This window comes from Hippopotamus amphibius, chromosome 3 (assembly GCF_030028045.1).
Source record: "Hippopotamus amphibius kiboko isolate mHipAmp2 chromosome 3, mHipAmp2.hap2, whole genome shotgun sequence".
Classification (NCBI taxonomy): domain Eukaryota; kingdom Metazoa; phylum Chordata; class Mammalia; order Artiodactyla; family Hippopotamidae; genus Hippopotamus; species Hippopotamus amphibius.
In genome coordinates this window covers 106,039,086-106,054,176 of record NC_080188.1, presented here as the reverse complement: position 1 = coordinate 106,054,176, position 15,091 = coordinate 106,039,086, and the positions used below count along the sequence as shown (strand labels likewise).

General features: G+C 36.0%; 1 protein-coding gene across 1 annotated transcript; it reads left to right on the top strand.

The window, feature by feature from the left end:
* Nucleotides 1–758: 758 nt before the first annotated feature.
* On the top strand, nucleotides 759–1,748 carry LOC130848534 (olfactory receptor 5T1-like). The gene has a single exon (XM_057727001.1). It carries the CDS (start codon nucleotides 765–767, stop codon nucleotides 1,746–1,748), a length of 984 nt encoding a protein of 327 aa, XP_057582984.1. The 5' UTR covers nucleotides 759–764.
* The last annotated feature ends 13,343 nt before the right edge of the window (nucleotides 1,749–15,091 follow it).

Sequence of the window (15,091 nt, the reverse complement as noted above, 5' to 3'; positions counted from 1 at the left end):
AAAAAGCAAAACTGAAAAACAAAACAAAACAAAAAACAAAATTTAAAAAAACAATGTTCTGTATTTGTTTGCAAACTAGGTGCTTTTATCTCCAGAATAAATTCTGTTCACCGTGTCCAGAAGTACTAATGATCTGAGATCATAACCAGAAAAGAGCACATAAAATCATTTGGTTGGAAAAGGCTGCCTCATATGACAAGTTGAAAACTGAGTCTAATTTATCCTATTTCCTAGTAATCTGGGGATATTTTAAAGTTAAAGAATTTTCACATTGATTTTTAGCATTTAAATTCTAAGTATGATCTTGTGATGTAAGTGTATTTGCTCCCATTTTACCAATTGTGATATTCACACATGCTGTAGAAAACCTAGGATTAGCACTCAGATGTGTACTTTCTACTGTAATAATTTTGGGATTAAAAATTCTTATATTCATTTGCCTTTGTGAAATTTTAAGATGATGTAATATGAAAACAGGAGGTAGTAAATGTAACAGAAAACAAACTGGAAGTTAAATCATATAAATTGGCACTATGTTTTAACTTGAAAAATTTAACCAACAACCAAATGAAATAATTTCTTTAATTTATTTATACAGGGTAATGCATCCCCTTGGACTCAACTTCTTGATCACTGCCTATTCCCTCACTACAAAGGACTTCAATACACTCTCCTAATAAATAAACATGAGGATTTAATTGGGCGGACTCTATTTTCACCATCTATTGCCTTTGGACTTAAAAATAAAAGCTGAAATATCAGGGATGTCATCACATTTAGATTTATACAGGAATCAGATGAAAAATGTGACCGAGGTCACCATGTTTATACTGATGGGCTTTACAGATGATTTTGAGGTGGAAGTCTTTCTATTTATACTGTTTCTGGCAATCTATCTTTTTACACTGGTAGGAAATTTAGGGCTTGTTTCCCTGGTCATTGTGGATTCCCGGCTCCACAACCCTATGTACTATTTTCTGAGTGCGTTATCATTCTTGGATGCCTGCTATTCTTCGGTTATCACCCCAAAAATGTTAGTCAATTTCCTGTCAGAGAATAAAACCATTTCTTTTCTTGGATGTGCAGTACAGATGTTTCTCTTTCTTGCTTGTGGGACCACAGAGTGTTTCATCTTGGCGGCAATGGCCTATGATCGCTATGTAGCCATCTACAACCCTCTCCTGTACTTAGTTAAAATGTCACCCAGAGTCTATGTGCCACTTATAACTTTCTGCTATGTTGTTGGCATCTTGCATGCTACTTTACACACAGTAGCTACATTTACCCTACCTCTTTGTGCATCCAATGAAATTAGACATGTCTTTTGTGACATCCCTCCCCTCCTTGCCCTTTCTTGCTCTGACACTCACGTTAACCAACTCCTAGTCTTCTACTTTGCGGGCTCTATTGAGATATCCACTATCCTGATTGTCCTGATCTCCTATGGCTTCATCCTGTTGGCCATTCTGAGGATGCACTCTGCTGAAGGGAGAAGAAAAGTCTTTTCTACATGTGGCTCTCACCTAACTGGAGTGTCAATTTTTCATGGTACAGTTCTCTTCATGTATGTGAGACCAAGTTCCAGCTATGCCTTGGATCATGACATGATTGTATCTGTATTTTACACCATTGTGATTCCCATGCTGAATCCCATCATCTACAGTTTGAGGAACAAAGATGTCAAAGAGGCAATGAAGAAAGTGTTTAGGAAAAATTGGTTTGTCAATAAAGTGTATTGCAAGCATTAAATTGAAAGAAAATAAAACTGGTGTTTATTGTATTCATATCAAAAAGTTATAGTTAAAATGTTTTCTTTTACATTTTTAGTACCTCATTATTCTTGGATATTTTAAAATAAAGATTATAGTCAACCCACCACCTATGCAGTTTTTGCACATGCAGGAAACTGTGACATCTATATGTGTCTGTCTCCATATAATGTGTATATATATAATATATTTTTATGATCATATATATGAAGACTGCATATATATATATATGTCCACAGATAAAAACATACATATTTTATATAATATATAAAACATATATATTATATATAATATGTTATATATAATACATATGTTGGTAGTGGTTGTATTAATTTGTTAGGGCTGACATAAAAAAGTACCATATACTGGTTGCTTAAAGAAAATAAATTTCTCCATCTGACTTATTTCACTCAGTATGACAATATCTAGGTGCATCCATTGCTGCAAATGGCATTGTTTTGTTCTTTTTTATGGCTGAGTAATAATCCATTGTATATATGTACCACATCTTCTTATCCATTCCTCTGTTGATGGACATTTAGGTTGTTCCATGTCCTGGCTATTTTAAATAGTGCTGTAGTGAACATTGGGGATACATGTATCTTTTTGAACTATGGTTTTATCTGGGTATATACCCAGGAGTGGGATTGCTGGATTATATGGTAGCTCTATTTTCAGTTTTTTAAGAAACCTCCATACTGCTCTCCATAGTGGCTACACCAACTTACATTCCCACCAACAGTGTAGGAGGGGTCCCTTTTATCCACACCCTCTCCAGCATTTATTGTTTGTAAATTTCATATGATATCACTTACACTTAGAATCTTAAAAAGGGTAGAAATGAACTTATCTATAAAACAGAAATAGAGTTATAGATGTAGAAAACAAACTTATGGTTACCAGGGTATAAGGAGTGAGGAAGGATAAACTGGGAGATTGGGATTGACATATACACCCTACTGTATATAAAACAGATAACTAGTAAGGACCTACTGTAAAGCACAGGGAAAGATACTCAATACACTGTAATGGACTATATGGGAAAATAGTCTAAAAAAGAGTGGATATATGTACATGTATAACTGACTCACTTTGTTGTACACCTGAAATTAACACAACTTTGTAAATCAACTGCACTCTAATAAAATTTTTAAAAAAGAACATAAATTTATTGTCTCATGGTTCTGGAGTCTAGATATCTGAAATCAATGTGATGGCAGGGTTGATTTCTCCTCATGCCTCTCTTCTTCATTTGTGTATGGCAGTCTTCACCCTCTGTCTTCAAGTTATCAAGCTATCATCCATCTGCTTCTAAGTTTATAAATATATATATGCCCCACAACACACATACATATATAGATACTGTTTGTACTTTTTGCCAGGGCTGCCATAACAAAGCACATAAGACAGTATTCCTAAACAACAGAAATGTATTTTCTCACTGTTCCAGATGATGGCTGTTTGAAATCAGTGTGTCTCCATGGTCAATTTCTTCTGAGACCTCTCTCCTTGGCTTACAGATGACCATCTTGTCCTTCTGTTTTCCCTCTGAGTGTCTTTATCCTAATCTCCTCTTCTTATAACATCAACAGTCATATTGAATTAAGACCCACCCTAAAGATATAATTTGTAAGTAATTAGCTCCTCAAAGACCCTATCTCCAAATTCTGAGGTAAGGGGTTTAGGACTTCAACATGCAAATACTGGGTGTACTTACACACACACACAAGCATATGTGCATGTAAGTTTTACATTAAAATATACAGCTTTATCTTTCATCTCCATATAACTAAAATTGGATAAGCTCCCAAAGTTGTGATTATAAGTAACTCTGTAATTATATTTGACTGGCTTGAGCAAACACCACCTCATCTTAGCAAAACCACAGCTCATATCACCCCAAGCCACTTTCTGTGTAGTCATCTGGCTCTGGATGAAAGAACTCTGCTTCGTCCTTAGAGCTATATGCTTGCACAAACTACTCTCAAATTCTTGATGTCATTACCAAGCTGTTTGTGAGGGTGCATTTCTCCTGCTTTTATTATTTCACTCAGAACATGGACATTAAACCCATTATTTTCTCACAGAATACAGAGACTAGGCATTAGCATTTATCGAGGCTACACATAAACCCAAAAATACAAAAGACAAGTACAATTTGTGAGTAAGATACAACTTCCTGGTAAATATATTTCCCTTCCCCCAACTAAGCCCCAGTCCATTTTTGAGGGTTTCTCTACAGGCCTGCTCCTGACTCAGCTTCCTGGCTCAGTTTCCCTTTGACTACGTACTACCCTGAGAAGCCCTTGCAGAAGCCATGTTCAGTCCCAAGAACCAAAGTACAGAAGAGGCTCTACTATTCACATGTTTAGGACTGTTTTCGACAGATCTTATTTTCATTCCAAGTGTCAACTGCAAGAAAAGCTCAGAACATGAGTGTTGTGATTTAAGTTTTATTCAAGGTGTTACTGGGGACTTTAGCCCAGGAGACAGCTTCTCAGTAGCTCTGAGGAGCTGTTCCAAGGTGGCTGTGGTCAGGGAGGAGCCGGTATATATGAGGATGAGTCAAAAATTATCTGCTCTCTGGTTGTAGAATTTACAGAAGTTTTCTGTTGTTTCTTTTTTTTTCTTTTCTTTCTTTGTTCTTTATTGGAGTATAATAGTTTTACACTGTTGTGCCAGTTTCCACTGTACAACAAAGCTAATCAGCTGTATTTATAGATATATCCCCATATCCCCTCCCTTGTGATCTTCCCTCCCACCTTCCCTATCTCACTCTTCTAGGTCATCAGAAATCATTGGGTTGATCTCCCTGTGTTAGGCAGTTGCTTCCCATTAGCTATCTATTTTACATTTGGTAGTATATAAATGTCAATACTACTCTTTCACTTTGTTCCAGGTTCTCTGTCTCCACCTCCCCATGTCCTCAAGTCTGTTCTCTACATCTACATCTTTATTCTTCCTCTGCCACTGAGTTCATCAATACCATTTTTTTAGATTCCATATATGTGTGTTAGCATACTGCATTTCTTTTTCTCTTTCTGACTTACTTTACTCTGTAGGATAGACTCTAGGTCCACCCACCTCCCTACAAATAATTCAATTTCATTCTTTTTTATTGTAAATAATGCTGCAATGAACATTGTGGTACATGTGTATTTTTGAATTATGGTCTTCTCCAGGTATATGCCCAGTAGTGGGATTGCTGGGTCATATGGTAGTTCTATTTTTAGTTTTTAAGAAACCTCCATACTGTTTTCCCTTGTAGCTGTACCAATTTTCATTTCCATCAACAGTACAGGAGAGTTCCCTTTTCTCCATAGCCTCTCCAGCATTTATTGTTCCTAGATTTTTGATGATGGCCAATCTGACTGGTGTGAGGTGATACCTCATTGTGGTTTTGATTTGCATTTCTCTGATGATTAGTGATGTTGAGCATCTTTTCATGTGTTTGTTGGCCATCTGTGTGTCTCCTTTGGAGAAATGTCTATTTAGGTTTTCTGTCCATTTTTGAATGGGTTTGTTTGTTTTTTTCTTTTTGATATTGAGCTGCATGAGCAGCTTATATATTTTGGAGGTTAATCCTTTGTCAGTTGCTTCGTTGGCAAATATTTTCTCCCACTGCATGGGTTGTTTTTTCATCATATTTATGGTTTCCTTTGCTGTGCAAAAACTTTTAAGTTTCATTAGGTCCCATTTGTTTATTTTTGTTTTTATTTCCTTTACTCTAGGAGGTGGGTCAAGAAAGATTTTGTTGTCATTTATGTCACAGAGTGTCTGCCTGTGTTTTCCTCTAAGGGTTTTATAGTGTCAGGACTTACATTTAGGTCTTTGATCCATTTTGAGTTAATTATTTTGTATGGTGTTAAGGAATGTTCTAAATTCATTCTTTTAAAAGTAGCTGTCCAGTTTTCCCAGAACCACTTACTGAAGAGGCTCTCTTTTCCCCATTGTATATTCTTGCCTCTTTTGTCAAAAATAAAGTGACCATATGTATGTGGGTTTATCTCTGGGCTTTCTATCCTGTTCCATTGATATATATTTCTGTTTTTGTGCCAGTACTGTATTATCTTGATTACTGTATCTTTGTAGTATAGTCTGAAGTCAGGGAGCTTGATTCCTGCAGCTGTTTTTTCTTCTCAAGATTGCTTTGGTTATTTGGGGTCTTTTGTGTTTCCATGTAAAATATATAGTTTTTTGTTCTAGTTCTGTGAAAAATGCCTTTGGTAAATTGATAGGGATTTCATTGAATCTAGTTTTAATATAACTGGAGTGCAGATAATTTTTGACTCTCCCTCATATGTGTTTTTTTGTTTGTTTGTTTGCTTATTTGTTTGTTTGGCTAGGGAACACATGCATTCAAGTTTACATCCTGGTAAAATATTACTGCTAGTCCCAAAGAACTGATATCACAAATTAATGATTTTAGTGCTTTCCTATGTATGAGAAGATGCAGGAAGAAGGGTTAATCAAATTCTTCCTGAGATATACCTAACTATCTAAGAGGTCTGTTGTCCAAAACACAGAGAATCCTGTTATCATCTTCAATTTCCTCTGTCTAGGGCATGGAGTACTTCATCCCATCATGGCCACAATCTCTCTTGTTTGAAGCACACTGTTGGTCATTGACTATAGTGGGATAATCTTTAGATTAATCTAGAATTAGATGGTGAGCAAAATGCTTTTTTCTCTTTTTTTGTTTGCACAAGTGTAGGTATCCTTCAAAGTTAATTTAAAATGGTAGTAATTTTTCTTCCTTCCTTCCTATTATGATTATTGTTACTACTTTTATGAAAAACATTTAATTCCAACTGACATCTCCTTAGAAAATTGAGTACTAGAGTCAAATTTTAGGATATTTCCCTGAAACAGTTTTATTATTTTTTAAATTTTTTAAATTTATTTTTGCCTCTGTTGGGTCTTTGTTGCTGCATATGGGCTTTCTCTAGTTGCAGCAAGTCAAGGCTACTCTTTGTTGCAGTGTGCAGGCCCTAGAGCATGCTGGCTTCACTAGTTGTGGTGCATAGCCTCAGCAGGTTCGGAGCACAGGCTATAGGGCACAGGCTCAGTAGTTGTGCTTCACGGGCTTTGTTGCTCCATGGCACATGGGATCTTCTTGGACCAGGGATCGAACCTGTGTCTCCTTCATTGGCAGGTGGATTGTAACCACTGAGCCACTAGGAAAGGCCCAAAATGGTATTATTTTTAAGTTTAAACAACACCTCAACAGTGTAACAGTGTGTCTGTTTGTACATTTTTATTTTCCTCAGAAAATATTTTGTCTATACACTGGAAAGATATTTCAAATGTTTTATTGGGTAATACATTCTAGATTGACACATAATCTTTCACTACTTTATTTTTTTTCACTATTTTAAATGTATCTCTTTATTATATCCCAGTGTGTATCATTTCTTCTGGTGTCTGCAATAATACATCATACATATATGCATGTGTTTTTTATTCATTATGTGACATGCACTTCTTCCTGAATACCTTGATATTTTTCTACTTATCTCTTTGATCAGTGATTCTGATGATACTAGGTGCATTTTGATTGTTGGTTGGTTTGCTTTTTGCATTTATCTCTGATGGTTAATTTTATAAGTCAACTCAGATGGGCCACAGAATGCCCAGATATCTGGTCAATCATGATTCTGTGTTTCTGTGATGATGTTTTTGATGAGATTAACATTTACTGGTAAACTTTGTGTGAAGCAGATTTTCCCCCATAATGTGGGTGAGACTTATCCCATAAGTTCAAGGCCTGAGTAAACAAAACAATAAGCCTCTCTATGCTGGACAGAATTCTCTAGGGTTGTGCCTTTCAGACATCAATGCAATATCTGCAGCAGAGTGCTTTAGAATTTAACTGGAATTTTAGTTCTCCAGGGTCTCAAACCTTCTGGCTCACCCTATAAATTTTGGATTTTCAAGTGTCCATAATTCTGTGAGACAATTCCTTATAATAAATCTCAATCTCTCCCTCTCTGTCTGTCTGTCTTTCTCTCTCTTTCTCCATTTGGTTTTCTTTTTCTTGAGAATCCTAATTAAGATTTTGCTAGTGAGAATGGCTCTAGAAAACCAGAATTTTAGGATGAATTTTCTACATATGTTCTGGTATTGCTGGAATTGGCTGTCTAAGATGATTAAGCATTACTGTCAAAGACACTAATGACCATTTCTAGTGGTAAAGAAAACACTGGTAATCTGTAGTGTGATCTAACAATAACGATATGCAAATATTATGGTTGGAGACTCCTAATAAAGTACTTAGAAGAAGCAAGAATCTGGGTGGTTATGTGTATGATACTGTTGCACATTTTTAACAAACTAGCAAGTGTAAGAGGGTTGACTTGTTGCCTCTAATGTCATTGGGCAAATTGGGGAAAGAAAAGGAGAAGCTCAAGGACTCAAATTCCCAACTGGAGTGTCCCGCATACCTGACTTCAGAGTTTCTGTGTCTGCCCTTTTCTCCTGTAGCCGCAGAGGTGATATTGCTAAAAACACAACCCAGCATCACCTGACCTTGTAGGGTGTCTACTGGTAAAGTGAGGGCACTGATTGGGGGTACAAAAGATGGTCCTGAAAATTGTAAGAGGAAGTGTACATGGCGAGTAGAAGTGGTGGTACCATGCTGATGTCCTCATTGGAGGTAACCATGCAGGAAATGCAGATAACCCAGCATTGCCTGAGGGAAGTGTTATGGCCTCTTCTGAGGCTGTTGTTGTGCAGTTCAGTGCAGATTCTCATCCGGACACCCCAATCAACCCTCTTTGCTTCTAGACCTATATACATGACCCCTGTAGGCCCCAAAGGTAAGACCCATGTGGAGTGCCCCATGAAGTGTGATCCACGTGGAGGTGTACTATACTCTGAAAATACTAACTGAGTTCTCTAATTATATAGATTGTAACATGGGGCACATGTGTGAATATTAAGGGTGGAAGGTAATGGTGAAAGGAACATAATGTTAGATCTAACCAAATGTTGCTATGGGCCTACTTAGCAGAGATTCTTATTTCATATCACATTTTGGAGAATTACAAAGGACTATAACAGGTTTGATTGGTTAGTTGGCTAAAACATGAAACAAAAGGTGGCCAACAGTGAAATAAATAGTAACGGCCAACCTGCCTTGGTTTGATGTAGGGAAAGGGACTCAAAGTCTTAGGGAGATTAAAATATTAGAGTTGATTTGTCATTTAAGATTTATCCACTCACACTGGGAGTGTGCAAAAGATACACGTTTTGCCAGCAAGGTGAGAAATACATTTGTTAAGCATTCTTAAAGATCTGCATGTTTGGTCTTCCTAAGGCCAAATCATACAAAGGGATCTGCAGCCACTAACTTGGAAAATCTAAGTGCAATGATATTTATTGGATGCCAGGGTTGCAGGGGACAACTGGCAGCACTCAGCTACCAAAGGTAAGTTGGTCCTAGTTACTGTCATGGACAAGAGAGTCAGAATAGTGTGATTCACACAGACCTATGGCATTGACTAGATAATCATGGTTTTCTTAGAAGTGAAATAGATAGAATGCTTACTAAATTCTTACTTGATCTGCATAAGCAGAAAAGATTAAGCTCAAGTGAAACAAAGTCTAACCAAAATTATTAAAATAGATAGTCATGGCTCTTCAATTAATTCCCAGGCTTTAGCCATTTTACTGACCCAAAACTTTTTCAATGAAGGGAGGTTGGGTCCTTTTAAGGAAGGACCTGTTATAATACCCAGAATTTTTATTTGTAATATTTATCCCATCCTCCCCAAAGTGGCCCAAGGATTTTACCAGGGTAACTGGACTGGGGAAAAGGAAATAGTCATACTTTTCTGGAACTACTGGATACTGGCTGTAAACTGACATTGATTTCAGGAGACTCAAAAGTCACTATGGCCATCCAGTCACTAGACCCTTATGGAGGTCAAGTGATTGAAAGAATTTTAGCTCAGGTCCATCTCAGAATGAGTCTAGTGGGTCTCTGAACCATCCTACAGTTATTTTCCCAGTTTCCAGAATGCATAATTGGAATAGCTATCCTTAGCAGTTGGCAGATTCCCCATGTTGGTTCCCTGAACTGTGGTGTAAGGGATAGCATAGTGGGAAAGTCTGAATGGAAGCCATTAGAACTGACCATTCCTGGGAAACTGGGGCATCCAAAGCAGTACCACATTCTGGGAGGCATAACAGAGATTAGGGCCACTTCCAAGGACTTAAAAGATGTAAGGATGATGATTCTCACTATATTTCCATTCACCTATCTTATTTGACTTGTGCAGAAGATAGATATTGAAGAAAAATAGTGATTATCATAAGCTTAACCAAGTGTTGACTTCATACCCTGGCATGGAACTATTGATCTTTTTCTCCACACTTGTCTGTGAGGCTCACCAAAAGCAGTTTGCTTTCCATTAGCAAGACCAGCAATACACCTTCACTCTCTTACCTCAGGGGTGTGTAGACTCTCCAATGCTATGTCATTATTCAGTTTGCAGAGCTCTTGATCACCTTTCTCTTCCAAAAAAGATAGTAGACACTGGTCTATTACACTGATGGCATTAAGATGATTGGACCAGGGAACAAGAAGTAGCAACTACTCTAGCTTATTTTAAGTACTGAGCTTTTGTTTGTTTGTTTGTCTAGTGATAAAGCTTTTGGCCTATCTTGGTGAACATTTTCCTTAAAAAGAATGTATATGCCATTATGTTGGGAATTGTAGATTAAAAAAATTAGTTCATACATTTTTATGTTTACTTCCAATATCTAATAGTGTGTGCTTTACCCCTTTGTATTGTTACTAATAGACTTTCAAATTTTGATCTACAGTACTCAACACAGAGACTTTTATTTCAGACCAAACAGATTCACTTTGGAAAAGAAATTTTCAGATATGAAAAGACTTAGGAAATCTACCATGTATGGGCATTCCAAAACAACAACTGAAATGCACATTCCAATATAGAAAGAGATTGATAAATATTTAAAGTCTATGAATAATATCCAGTTTAAATAACTAGCAGAGAATGTTGTGTAATAGATTTTAAAACTCTTAAAAAGAACAGTATAAATCTGTTAACATTTGATCGCTTCTTTATATCATTTATACATGAGCTGTGGCTTCTTTCTGTGTTCTTTTTCATTGTCCAGGAGCCTAGACTGGATTTTTTGACACAGTGATGGAAATATTTCCATTGTTATAGAGGACAAGTTCTAATGCCAAAGTGCTGTTCATGTTTCTTTGACAAAGGTAATCACATAGCTAAATCAAATCAGTCTAGGAAGGGATGACAATAAAACGTGGATACAAGAAGAAATGATTTATTGGGGGCCATCATTCTATAGATGTAATATGGTTTTTTTAATGACTCCATAATTTTCTATTATATTTATGCACCATGTTTATTAAAATATTTCTCAATATGAGCTTTCTGCTTAGAAAAATAGTGTTGCAATAAATATTATATTACACATTATTATTTGTAATAGTACTTCTTATACTTATATACTTATGCATTTAGGCTTTTTTTTTTCCCTATGAGGAAATCACTTAGGAATGACTCGGTAGCATCTAAGCATGTTTTCTTTCTTTAACAGAGAATGTTAAGGTAGCATATAGAAAGGCATCCAAAAATTGGAAAAGTGGCACAGTTTAAATTATAACATACACTAAAATACGATGCCATCTTGTTTAGTTTGTTTAGTTACACATCTCTGTTTACCAGTTTACCATGAGGGAGAAACTGATCTTTAAAAGAAAAACATTGCTAAATAAATGAATACAATTGCCATAACCCTGAGGACCTAAGGCTCTACTAAAAGGAAATTACACCATTAGCTTATTTAAAAATTTGCGACAATACTGAAAAGTAGATTTCAATTAAATCTACATACAAATTAATTACAGAAAAGAATAATTTCTGTATTATTTCAAAAGCCTCACAGTGCTGAAAATTGGGGAAGAAGTTTTCTCAACGCCTTTCTAACATCTTTGTTCTGCAGACTGTATATCATAGGATTGAACATTGGAGTGAAAATGGTGTAGAAAAGAGAAAGCAGTTTGTCTATGCCTTCATACTGATTGGATTTAGGCTTTAAATAGGTGACAGTGGCTGATCTGTAGAATAAAAGTACAACCATGATGTGGGAAGAGCAAGTGGAAAAGGCTCTGGTCTGTCCTGTGTTTAATGGCAACTTCAGGATGGTGGACATAATTCTGACATAGAACCTAAGTATCAACAAAATGGGGACAGTGACAAACAATACAGAAAATACATAGACCACCATCTCATTCACACAGATGCCTCCACAAGCCAGCTTCAATAACAGGGGGACTTCGCAGAAGAAGTGATTGATTTGGTTAGAACCACAAAAAGGCAGAGAGAAAATGTGGCATGTTTGTCCTATCTGGACTGGAGCACCACTTACCCAGGAGGCAACCACCAGCTGGACACAGACCTTGGGGTTCATGACTAGAGGATAGTGCAGAGGGTTACAAGTGGCCACGTAGTAGTCATAGGCCATCACAGCCAGGAGGAAACACTCAGTGGCTCCCAGAATAAGAAAGAAGCACATTGGTGTAGCACAGGTAAAAAAAGAAATAGTTCCTTTCTGGGTCCAGAGGTCCATGATCATCCTGGGAAGAGTGACAGATACATAACAGATTTCTAGGAAGGAAAAATTGCTGAGGAAAAAATACATGGGAGTCTGAAGAGCTGCATCTACTTTTGTTATTTCTTCCAGTCAAAACCTCAACTCATCTGTCAGTTGTTGGACTTGCGTGATTTTTTTTTTCCCAATCAGTCTTGTCCATAATATATTATCTGGCCTATAAAACCTAACACAGTGTTCTAGTGACTATTTACATGTCTTTTGTACCCTTAACATTATATCCATTGATTCATTCTATGAATAATGTAGGACAAGACTCTGCCCTGATTTGTTACCCCATAGAGGCTTCTGAATTAAATTAAAAGTAGAAATTACTGTTAGAACTGGCTATTTTCTAGGAAGTGAGACAGAATGATTAAAACTGCAAGAGCATAAGGGACAAAGCTTTTGTATTCAAGGTCTAGAAATTTGCATTCCAGCAATTGCCTTCCAATTTGTTGGATTAATATACATCTTATTGCTTAAAAAACACAACTTTTTGGCATTTAACTATTTTTAATCCTAGTAATATTGGGCATTTAAAAAAAATTAGCCAAAATTAAATTTTCCTAGGGAGAAGTAAAATCAACTAAAGAGTGGCATCTACTTTGTTATTAAAATTATGATGCTATTCCCCAATAGATTAATCAAATAGATGACTGAGAATACCCCAAAAGAAACCAGTGAAATTAGGGAACATCCATCTCCTTCCCTGTTTGCAGTCTGATTTGATGGGTAACATAAACAGTAATAGAACATGGACCAAAAAAGTTGAACTAAATATTCTTCTCTAGGAAATTATAATTTGAAAACAACAAATGTTTCATGTATTCCCCTATAGAAGGAAATTCTCTACTAAAAGGTGATTCTTAGTGAAATTCTTTTGCTTATAATGGCAACATTTACTTTATTATCAATATAGTAAAATATGTTTAACTAATTTGAATGTAATAGATCATTCTTTGATTATAGTTTTCTTAGTAGATTATTTCTTAAAATGAAAAATTTTAACATTAGTATTATTGTTAACAATAGATATATTAGAAATTTATAATTTCAAATGCTTCAAACATTATTTTTTAATTCAGAAAGTCAGTAATCTAACTTAAATAAGGCTATCTTAAATACTAAATATGTTCTCAACCCATATGTACTCATGATTTTAGTTGTTTGATATTATTTATTAAATCTTGATCCTGATATTTTAAAATGATGTTGAATTAAAATAGAATACCAATATTTAATAGTTTATATTTACTTTTTCTAATTTTTCTGGTTGCTTCATTCCCATTGATGATGTTTTTATATTTTAAAATGTTAAATTGTTTAGGATAGGTAAGATTTTAAACAAGAGCTTTACTTGCTTTTAAAGAGCAAGGCTCTTCAGAGAATAAATTGTCACTTCTTCCTCATGGGAATAGCTTTTTTCCCTCTTTATATCTAAATTACTAGTTAAATGCTCCTGTTTGCAATTAAATTGGTGTGTTTTTGTGAAGGATGCTACTTGCAAACAAGTAGAACAGACTTACCTGCAGGCTTTTCACAGAATATAATTTCATGCCTTCTCCATTTCCTAAATACTGTCAGTGGGCATGGATGTTCTAGAGAAAAAGCATTCTTACTGGTCCAACAGTACCTGCAGGAAAATGTTCACATTCCTTATCAATTGATTTCTTACCTAAGTGATTTTATTTTCTCTAATTCCTCTAAACAGACCTTTTCAGCACATCATACATTGTGAACATCATCTGGACATGTTCTACTGATTTCCACACTTTTAAGCGTCCTAGATTTCTCTGTAGAGGTAGACATTGTGATTGTGGGGTGCATTTTGTGAAGACAAAGGCAATTCTGTATTATAGAAACTAAGATTACACCATTCAAATTATGATTTTCTCTCAGATACTCTAGGAGCCCCTGAATAGACACACTCAGCTCATTAATGAAACCTGTGAACAAGGACTAAGATCAACTATTATCTATAAACATTTTTAAGTTAACTTAAAAACACTTAATACTTTAACATTTCTCAATTTCAACCCACCTCCATGCATTTTATGGAGAGAACCACTTCAAGCATGAACCTAATATTTCCAGACTAAATTTTGCTGTTGTTCCTGTAATGAGTCCTTTTCCACATCTGGTCATCTTTGCTAAATTAGGAGAGTATTTCTCCCAACTTTAGGCCTCAGTGTTTTTCATTAGTCAGGAGGTTATACTCCCTTTCAATTCTTTCACTACACTTTCATTTGGAGATGTTAGGCACTTTCAAATGTCTGCTGACCTCCACTGGCTGGATTCCAACTCCACTGCCAAGAACGTTGAATTAAACACTGATCGAAAGAGCAAAAACTGTGTTTTCTGCCTCTATATGTCCCCACTGGTTTCAGGGTTAATACCTATCACATAGCAGGTGCCGACAAGAACCTTATGACTAACTGTGTCAAATACTAAGTTTGACCAGAAGCCTGTGACTCAACCACATGTTCTTCTTGGGAAAAGGATACCTAAACCCCCAAATATACACACAGTGAAAATTTGAGGACTCTGAATAGGCTCCGATACAAGTTCCCTGTAGCCAGAAAAGAGAAGACACATTTTTCTAAGTATTTATCCCTCACATACAACACTCCATCCTTGGGGAAAATACTGATGAAAGACTCCTTGCTGAA